The 10,645-nt window shown below is 49.9% G+C and overlaps 1 protein-coding gene and 1 long non-coding RNA gene across 3 annotated transcripts in view; one reads left to right on the forward strand and one right to left on the reverse strand.

The window, feature by feature from the left end:
- Positions 1-10,645, reverse strand: part of LOC112549583 — a 231,558-nt gene that overhangs the window by 192,669 nt on the left and 28,244 nt on the right. The gene's annotated exons all lie outside the window — the stretch shown is intronic.
- FAM107A (family with sequence similarity 107 member A) overlaps positions 1,082-10,645 on the forward strand; it is a 22,123-nt gene continuing 12,559 nt past the window's right edge. Inside the window, exon 1 of one of the 2 annotated variants that reach the window (XM_025199014.1) lies at positions 1,082-1,318. Coding sequence is in view for 1 of the 2 variants with exons in the window: in XM_006019627.3 (XP_006019689.1) it covers positions 1,240-1,318 (79 nt within the window). In the remaining variant the exon portion in view is untranslated. The remainder of the gene's footprint in view (positions 1,319-10,645) is intronic. The other variant, XM_006019627.3, reaches the window with a different exon arrangement.

Here is a 10,645-nt window from a genome sequence, read left to right on the forward strand (position 1 = left end):
AGCCTGGGCAGTAGCTGCAGGGCAAGGGCATGGTGGGGGCAAGAGGAACCGGGCAGCAGCACAGGACAGGGCTGTGGCCTCCACCAAATCCAGCAACACCAGCAGACCACAGTCCTTGAGTCAGCCTCCGAGACGCCCTCGCTTTCTCACCCGAGGCAGGCTTGCTGTCTGTGCTCATGTGACACCGATGCTCCTGTCCCCCCCTCTCTTTTCCTGTACCTGCACGTCCCTATCGACTCATCCCACCCCGCCTGCTGCTACCCCAGCCCCTCTCCCCATAGATGAGCCCAGAGCCTTTCTAGCTGTGAAGTACGCTGGCAAGGGTGGCAGTGCCCCTCGCAGCTGAGCTCCTGCTGTCTCACAGCTCAGGGAGCAATCCTTTAGAGAGCTGGGGGTCAAAGGTCCCAGGATGCCACCCCCAGGGCTAGCTCCAGCGCCAGCGCACTATTAGCTTTGTGGATAGTAACTGGGCTGGAAAAGGTGCTGCCTCCATCCACACGCTGGGACACTACTGCAGTATCACGGCTCACAACGGCACGGCAGTCCCGACTCGAGGCGCTCAGCCACAACGGCTTCTACTGAGGCCCCCACAGCCACCCCACCCGGCTAAGTAGGTCTGCTCAATGCACATTTAGGAGCTTGCTGCAAGGCAGACAGCGATTCGTGCACCTCCGTCAGCTCAGCGCGGCTGCTCGCAGTGTGGGAGTCGCAGCGAATGTTCTTGCCCAAGCTGCTGTTCCCGGCGCTTGGCACATGGGAAGCTGTTTTATCAGATGAGAAGGATCAGCTCATTCCTTCACGCTGGGCTGCTGCTTGCTCAAGGGGGAAAAGCATCCCAGAGCCGAGCAATTAATGTGGGGTGGGGGTGGGGGGGTAAGCTCTGCGTGCAGCACTGCCCAGGAAGCTCGCTGTCTGGGCAACGGACTCTTGCAAAGGTGTTCATACTGCCCCCCCGGCGGCATGGGCTGCTCCCCTCACACCCCTGTAACGCACTAGTACAGATCCAAGCGGAACGGTTTTGTTAGAGCAGAATGTGCTTGTCAGCGGGGGAGGGCAGCAACTATACAGCGGCTCAGGTCACGTGGCTGTTTATTCTCGCTCCCTCTGAAAAGATCTTACAGAAGTGAGAGAGCTTAGCAGTACCCAGCCAAAAGTCATGCACACTTAGGCTTGCACAGCACTGACAGGAGCAGCTCGCTCAGCCCAAGCCATACTGGGAAGCCCCAAGATCTCAGCCCCATGTCTCAGAGAGTGGAGGACCAGGTGAGGGTACCACCTGGAGCTACCGGACTGTACAGAGCAATGCTGGTCAAATCAGGTAAGCACAGGTGTCTCTCGTAAAGCCTTCCCGGGAAATCTCCAGGGCAGCTATCGAAATGTGAGCGGCAGGAAACTTCCCTTTGGGTTTCTGCATGCTTGCCCAGTGCTTTCCTCCAAAAGCAGACGGAGCGTTTCTGAGTGCCCCTCTCCTGGGCAGACGCTGCGCCACGCATGCATTTACCCTGGGACTATTTTACAGCCAGCTCCAAGTTACGCTTTTGAGACGTCTCTTCCCTTTAATCCTGCGGTAGCTCAGTGACTTTAACTCCTTTGTTTCTGCCTTTCTAAATGGTTCCCCAGGCCCCTGTACACTGTAAGCAACTCCCCTCTGCAGTTCAGGTGCTCTGCTTGGAAGGGAACGCGTTGGACAGAAGATACGTGCTAGTGAAGAAGATAGTGCTAGTCCTGTTTAACTGCTGGGAACTTACTCTCTTCTCTCTTAAACATGTCTGGGCTACCTTAAAGCAGTCACTGGTGACTGGAAGAGTGGGTCTCTTTCCGCATACCTCTGTTAAAGCAGAGCAAACAAGTGATGATTTATGAGCAGTAAATGATCGCTAGGCATCTGTCACTTCTTAGCAAAATAAATCAGCCGTTGCACTGGTAGTCCTTAGCAATACCTTAGAGGGAGGAGTCCTGTACACCCTGAAAAAATGATTCGGGACGCCGCAGTCACAATATTGTTTTGGCTGCTACCATAAAATACTATGGCGTGTTTCTCTCTGTGCAGCGTTTGACAAGTCTGAAAGGCATCCAACTGATACACCTTGTTAATTGTTAATAGCAGGCGGGATCCAAGGCCGTCATGTTTATTTAACTATCACAATCGGAGAAGTTTTGAACTAAATTGTTAATTAATACACAGGATTTCACCTGCTTCCACAACAGAAGGGATGTTGCTGCAGGCATAACTTTGTAAGCGGCTTCAAGGCTTAGCTGATATGCAATAGGAGAGGTAGGAATTTTAAATAAAGATTGTTTGGTTTGTGGAAAAATCAGTCAGTGCTTGTTTCCTGAGAAAATGTGCCAGTGAGCACAGCTGGTGAAGTCCCAGGTCCAGTGGCCTGCCTTTCTGGAAGTAGCAATAACTACGGTTTGGGAGAGGCTCCTAAGCTGATTCTGCTCCTATGTTCATCAGAAGGAACTTGTTAGCTCCAGTGGAGTTTCCCCGAGCAGTGGAATAATTGAGCGTCCCCGTCCCCACACGTGTCCAGGGAACGGGAAATCTGCCCCGTCCCCACATGTGTCCAGGAAAGATAGGCAGCATTGGGAACAGACAGGTGAATGGGAGTGTCACTAAGTACCACCAGCATCTAGATGGCATCAGTGGGCAGTTTACATCTTGCACAATTACTTTGTGACGTGCTGGGTCAAGTCGCCCCTCTACGCAGGTTTTACAGATCAAAGCTGGTCGACTAGCTCAGGGGACAGGAGGGGCTGGGGGCTTACAGGCTTGGTAGCAGGACAGGACGCCTCTGGCTTCCACAGCAGATTAATGGGTCAGCAGTAGCTTAGACTAGTGGGCACCAGAAGATGCACCACCTAAAAGCTGCTGAGTGGCCTACCTGGAAATAAGCTATTTGATCTCCTAAAATCACAGAACTGGAAGGGAGCACACAGGCCATTTCCCCGACCCCCTGCACAGGTGCAGGATGCGCTGTTCCTAACCCAGCACAGATGTCTTCATCGTAAAGGCAGACCTCTCTCAGGCTCTGGTCGAACACGTGGCTAGATACCAAGATCCTGATTTTCTTGCTTCCCTTTACCAACAGTGGGTGTCAGAAAAGGCTGTTTTCTTCTCCTCTGACTCAAGGTGAACAATTCTCTGTTTTGTGGACCACCCCTTGAGAAATTCCTGTGAAACTGCTATGAGAACATGGGTTCAATACATTTGCAGGGAAGAGTTGCTTCTATGCCCAGATTAAAACATGGCATGTAGATGGGTGCAGCGCACACTGTCCTGGGCTGGTTGTCATCTCACTGCAAGCCCAAAACAATGGGCATTATTTAAAACTGGGGGAAGGACCCCCAGCAAAGGCAGAGAGGACTGCTAGAGGGTCAAGTCCCGGATATGGCTGAGTTTGAGAAAGGGTCAGACGTGACCTGTGGCTGGAGGCTTCCCACAAAAGCTGCTAATCCCTGAGAGCCGTTTCCATTTCCAGTAACACTGGCATTTGCCTTCTCTTCCCGACACGGTTCTCGTGGTTCTTCCCTCTGCTCCGGAGTTTCAGTCCTGACCACGGCTGTGGGAACCTGCCACGTGCTCGTCTGCAGCTCAATCTTAGAGACCTGATTGTTCAGGAAGCATTTCCCAGGGTGCTCACATCAGGTTACATTGGCCCTATTACATTATAAATGCCAGAATTAGGCTTGGTGAATTATTTAATGCTATAGATTAAAAGCATACAAAGGATTCTTGCTCTTCCTTTTGGAGGCTGCGCTATTGTTCCTCGGAGATACAATCACCTGGTGTAGGGGTGAGTGACAAGGAGGGGAGTGGCTGCCAGGTAACACATCTCCGTGATGACATGCAAAGAAAGACTGCAGCCAACTCCGTGCGCAGCAAGGTCCGAAGCCTGCTTCCTTGGCAGACAGCGTGGCTGGAGAGAAATAATACTGGGGTGTTGGTGGGAGCCATCTGAGACAGTGATGAGAATTAGCATCTGCCTGTCTTTGGGCGGCTGTAGTAACAACTGTGACGCCCACGACCACAGCAGCATTACACCACTGCAGGCATTACGTAGCCTCCGAGAGTCTGTCCCAGAAGTGGCCTGTTAATGATGCTCCGTGACTGCTCTGTGCCACACACTGTGGACTGTGACCCTTTGAAAGTGTCTGCCTGCAAAGCCCCACCACTGCGCCTCAGACGTCATGCCGACTCCAGGCCCTGCTCCCTTCTCACCGTACAAACCAGACAGCTTTGCACCTGGCTTCTTGTCAGGCTCTGCTGCCACGGAAAGGGATGCAAACAGCTTTCCAGAATGGGTTGTTTCCTGCCTTTTGGAGAGCTCCGGAGGAGAGGAGCGCCTCCCAACTCTGAGTGCTTCTCGCTTGCAAGCGAGAGTCTTGCCGAACTCCTACAAGACAGACCGTCCTCCCGGTCACAGAATTGTAGCAGCACGGCCCAAAGCTGGGAAGAAACTAGGACTTTTTACACCGCTGCTTTACTGCTTTCTGACGTCAGGTTAACGTAGCTTCAGCGCACAGACTACGTTTCTCCAGTGAGGATCTAACCTTAGTTTTTTCTGAGCTGTCAACAGCCCCAGTGCCTTCCAGAGCACCATTAGTTTGCACTAGCTCAGGATCTTCTCTGTGGGCCTTGCTGTGGGAAATGCAAGGTGGCAAGGACTGGCCAGATTAGTGCTTCCTTTGCAGTGCTAGAGCAAAAGGCAGAACAAATCTCCATCACCACCTGGCAGCCTCAAATTATACCAAAGTCGCTGTACATTTCAGCCATGCTGCATCCTGACCTTTACACGCAGGGACGTGGGCACCCTTATAAAAGGGTTGAAAATCTTACCTAAGACTCAAGCAGGGCTCTGAGAAGCGCCAAGGGCATAGGAAAGCATTCAAAACTCCCCAGCAAAACATCAGGCTAGAAGCAAAACAAAAGCCTCCTACTGATTTGTCACTGCACCTTCCCAGTGTCTGCATGAAACAGCCGGCACCTACGTGTTGCCAATCTTACCTCTTCCAAGCAACATCTCAAGAAAGGCACCTAATATCAGGGTTCTTTTGTAAAGCCGTGACATTCAAACTTATAAACAGAGCCTTCACCTTAACAGTCTTTGTAGGCTCTGCATACCTTAGGGTCTCATTATACTAGAGAGGAAAACACCTATAATTTAAAATCCATTTAAGTCAATGGAAATGCTCCCATTGGCTTCAAATAGTCTTTGGATCAGATCCAAAAGGCACTGATCTGAGACACCTGCAAACTAGCACAATGGCCAAATGTCAGTCAGCTTGGCAAGGCCCCTGGGAAGTCAAGCACTGGCAGACCGGCTGGCTCTCACTGTGCCAACACGCCGTTAAAACTTCTGCAAATAGAACGGATTTCCTCCAACAGAGCTGCAAAGCTTCAAAGCACCTAAAGTTCCCCGAGAATCGTTATGGAAGTAGGAACACGGGACATACAATGATGCATGGGACTTCTGGTGCTAGTGTGCACCTTTTGAGATATCGGATGGCTCCTTGGACCAAAAGCAGCTCTTTCAATTGATTTAGAGGCTTCTAAGATGTGGATATTAAAATACTAGTCCATAGCAGGCCGTGTTGCATGGCACTGCCGTACAGAGGCCGTATTGTTCTTTTATGTGACGCTGCAGGTGCTGAACACTGATGCAGCTGGGTGAACTGGGGGCTAACCAGGTGCAGGGGGGCAGGCGCAGCAGCTACTCTTTTAGACAAACCCAACTGCAGGCTGCTGAGCTTTTTTCTTTGTTTTTTTAAAGGAATAAATAAATCAGATTCACATTTAGAGTCAGCAAGGCTCAGGCGGCGCCTGCCCGTTCTGACACACACAAACCCAGTGTGTTCCCGCAGCAAAGAGCAGGTGCTAACGCACGCGGGCAGGCGCACGCACCTTCCCCGTGCCGCAGTGGTGATGCATGACTGACTCCAGCCTCCTTAGGGGAGTACCAGAGCCAGCACTTAGCTCCCAGCTACTTCTTTAGTAACCAGGGGCGAGGCAGCAGATCTTAGCCAGTCTCACAAGCTGCAAAGCCTGTTTGTCTGGTAGCAGCCTGCCCGAGCGTGCACTCCTGACCCCCTGGCATCATATCAGACTGGGTCCCTCCTGAAACCTGCCCTTCCTTCTCCAGTTCCACTGATCTTACTGCACCGCTGGCTTCAGAGTTCAAGTTAGGTGTACAGTTTGCTGGATCAAAGCACAAGTGCATACACACAGGCCCAGAGACACGTTCTGCTAGTGCACTAGCAAGGGCACCAGTGCTGCTACAACCGGTGGCTCAACTGGGGCAACCTGATTTGCTCAGGTCACCAGCTGAGCCAGACTAAGCCTTTCAAGGCAAGTTAGCCGAGGCATCTCAAACTCATCCTCCCCCGGTGAAGCTTAAGGCAGGGTTTCAAAAGTGGAGGACAGGTGCCGTTATAGGCACTAGGTGCAGCATCCCGCTTCAGCGCGCAGAATCCTCCATCCTCCCTGTGCGCGTTAAACGCCCTTTGTGCCTCCGGGCAACCAGGGAGACCGAGCTGCCAGACGAATGAGCAAAGTGCAGCGGTGCTGACCCTTTGCAGCGAGAAAAGGACAAGTCAGCCATTCCTAATTGCAACGGAGTGGTTTTTTTCTAAAGATAACAGCAAGACCTTTGTGTCTCTGTACCTAGCTCAAATATCTTCCTGATCCCCCTCCCAGCTTTGACTAATCTATTATTCAATATATATTAATGCTACTTTTTTTTTTTTAAGCATCCCCCCTCCCCCAGGTCGCATCACAGATTGCTCTGTACAGATGGTATTTCAGTGTAATTTTGTCAAGATGCAGCAGTTTTCGCTTTGGAGTTGGACTGCTCTACAGAGTCGGGTTGATTCAGAGTTTTGAAAGGAGCTGGGCTGGGCACTGGAGCTTTGGTGAGGGTCTGAGTTGCCATGGAGATCTGTTGTGCTTAATATTTGTACTTTGGCAGACAAACTGGTGCTTCAGCGTAGCACACAAGTGGATGTCAAATCCTTGGAAATGGCTACAAGCTTCAGGAAAAGAAAAGAACCAGGCTGTGGCAGCGGGGTGTCATGCGTGCAATTTAAATTACTGCATAGGGTCAGAGGTGCAGCGAGCTCTGCTGAGCCACGCTGAGATGCAGTGCGGTTTTACAGTGGGTTGAAAGGCGCAGGATATTTAAGAGGTGCATGTTATCACACTGCACATTAAACATATCGATAGGAGACTAGCCCAGCTCAGCAACCCACCACTGCTCGTTTCCATTTGGTAGTAGTGACATGAGATTTCTTCCTTTTAACCAGATGGCAAACACTTGACATACAGAGAGAGAACACTATCTACATCTCTGATATCAGTGGGCACTCAGACCAGGTGCCTGGTAAGGACACGCTCCCCAGGAAGTGGTTTTGCAAGCCCACAACACACAAACCTGCACCAGAAGTTCTGGACTGTTTGCCTTTCTGGCCAGTCTCTGCCAGGAACAGCATTTCCTATAATTATGAATATTAACTAATATTCCCATCCTCTGTGGCTCGACCCCCATTCCTTGAAACCAGGAACTGCAAATTTAGTTTTTGTAGCTCTCGCTGAAAATTAAACTATGAAACCACATTGGAGAAAGTTAGTTGTAAAATTATAGTTAAAGCATTGTCTTGAAGTTATTCATTTTGAAAGGCAGCTGTTTTGCAAGGGCATATTAGAACTTCCCTATACATTTTTGTGAATATGTATATTGTGAGACACTTCTGTGAAGGGCATGTTTCGTGGTGCCATATATCATAAGGGTGCGTTCGTCAAGGATACACTAGTTGGCAGGATCAAACATGTATAATTTAGACTTCGGAGAAGTGACTTTGTTCAGCAAAGATTTGATTTCTGAGTGTAAATAAGATGGGAGGATGTCTAAAGGGCAGCTGCAGCAAGAGGGCCTGCGGGAAAGGCAGCCTGAGGACTGTGTGCAGCCTATCAACCATGCCTGGGCCCTTTGGCCTATTATCATCTTTTGCCCTGATATAATCACAATCATAGGCCCACCTTCCAGACAATTCACATTTAATCAAGTGACCTGGAATGAAGGGCTTGGAAACCTGAACGTGAAAGCCTGGAGTCTCTGTCAGCCCCAGGTGCAAGAACCGTCTGTCTCAAATCTACACCCACGCTCGGGGGAGGTCTCCACTCCCAGCCGGAAGAATACCCACCTCCAAAAGGAGACTGGAGTAAGCAGAAGGGTGATGATGGAAAAAGGGACTGAAAGCAAAGAAAGCAACATCTTGGAGGTTAGAAAGTGCAGGGATAAACGGAGAACTGCCAAAAGTCGCAGTGACTGAGGTCTCACACAGGAATTTAAACAAGCAGCAAAAGATGCTTCGGTCAGAAAACTGAAATGAAAACTAGAAAAGGAGATATGGGACTGCTATGCAGCGAGGGGGGGATAGCAATGAAAGGTAACCTGGATGGCCAAAAACAAAATACACATTTCTCCTCGGTTTTCAATACAGAGAGCAATAGAGACAACGGGGACAAAGGCAGGTTGGCTAATGAGGATGTGCATACAGACACGGACATTGCCATAGCCAAAGTGCAAGACTTCAATGCACTTGCACGGGAGAGGCCAGTTAATCCCCCTCCCAGAATACAGAAAGAACTGGCACGGTAAATCATGAGTCTAGCAGAAGGATGTTTAATAAATCTACCAAAGCAGAAGTGATGTCATCAGACTGGAGAATAGCAAATGTAGTGTCTCTAATGATGAACGGGGAAAATCCATCCAAGCATCTAGAGACCCACGAGCCTGACCTCGGTAGTATGCAAGGCTTTAAACCAAACTTTAAAGGGCAGATTTAATTAAAGACATAGAAGTAAATGGAAAGCATGACAAAATGCAGCACAGGTTTACCAAAGATAAATCTTGGCAGGTTTTCCTGAGATAGTCTTTCAATGAGATAATTGGTATTTTTAGATAAGAGAATTTAATAATACTTAATCAATCTGTACTTCAGAAAGGCATCTTAAATTATTAAATTAACCAGAGAACCAAGAACTGTAAGATGGACAAAGCTCTGGCTCAATGGGAGTTGGCAGCGGGTTGCGCTAAAAGAAAAACTGTTGGGCTAGAGAGACTTAGTAGTGCAGGTCGTTAAGGATCATTCTTGGAATCAGTCTGAGTTAGCATTTTCATTAATGGCCTTGGCACATAAAGTGGGAGCATCCTAACGAAGTTTGCCGATGATACAAAATTGGAGGTGTCACCAGTACAGAGGAGGGTCAGAATATCCTCCACAAAGACCCGTATACCTCGAGGACTCAAATAATAGAAGTGGGATCAAATGTAACACGGCAGCAGAAGGTGCACAATCATAAATATATGCACTAATAACAAGGCCTTCGGGCGTAGGCTGGGGGTTTATCCATTTGAAACGAGAGAATAGAGAAAACCTGGGGGCGTTAGTTGATCATTGGGTGACTGCGAGGCTTCCAGAAGCTTCATCAGCCACGTGGCTCCGGATTTCTCTTTTCCTCAGCCCCTTGTCCCTTAAAAAAGATCAGCTGTAACCCAGTAGTGCACCCCTGCCCTTTGCCCATTTACCGTCACTTCCTTTTACAGGGGATGCTAATCCCCTTCACATGCCCCCAGCTTTCTGGCCTGCACACCGCCTGTAAACAAGGCAACGGGGCCGCTTCGCCAACAGCGTCTGCAGGGCACCACGCACGCTCTCCAACATGCGTGGGAACGCACGGTCCCCGGGTCATGGCACCGTGCATCGAGCTAACTGCTTACCCAAGACACGTAGGATGTCCAGAGCATTCAAACCAGATGGAGGCAAACAGATGGATGCCAAACAAATTCTGTGGCATGTATGTCTGGTCCCCCCCAGGTCTGTCACAAGTCTCACAAATTGCTAATTTCAAAATTTCCCTCTTTTGATTTCTGCCCTTCCCAAAATGGCTACTGCTGCCCCCTAACATCACTGGGACTGAAGAGCAAAGGGGTCACCATCTCCTTCTGCAGATGAAACCAGGCCGCCCACAGCAAAGAAGCTCACAGCATGCACATTTGCACTGGAGCTGACCGCAGGGTCCCGGGCACGCTTAGTCCCGTGCAAGAGCCAGGCAGGGATCAGGAGAGGGTGGGCGAAGGCAGCACGGGCTTGGCAATTCTAGACCATTAAGGCACTTGTTGAAAACGGGGCTGTGCTTAGCAGGGCCCAGATGAGAGGCTCTGGTTGGGGCCAGTGGGCACACAAAGATTAGGAGAAATGGAAGTATAAACGTGTCACTCCTGCTGCTGCAGCCCATCAACAACTAGACCCAGAATGGGTGTTCACGATCCTACAGCCTACTGTCTATGCCAGCTATAGGAGGGCACCGCTTCTGGAGGAAAACATCCCCTTTGTGCAACAGGAGACACGATAATAGTTGCTTGATTTTTCTTGGTCAAGGTGCCCTGCAAGCTGGGCATGGCGCAACTACTAGGTGAAGCAAGATGTTGCTATAGGAACTCTTTCCTTTTTACAGCTATGAGGGTAAATATTGACTTAAAATGTACCTAGCTGGCTAGCATGCCTGCTCCAGGTGACCGAGTGACCTACCTGCTCTGCTTGTCAAGGTTTTTAGTGGCCCAAAATGCAAAATTTGGGGAAAGAG

This window comes from Alligator sinensis, unplaced genomic scaffold (assembly GCF_000455745.1).
Source record: "Alligator sinensis unplaced genomic scaffold, ASM45574v1 scaffold469_1, whole genome shotgun sequence".
Classification (NCBI taxonomy): Eukaryota; Metazoa; Chordata; order Crocodylia; family Alligatoridae; genus Alligator; species Alligator sinensis.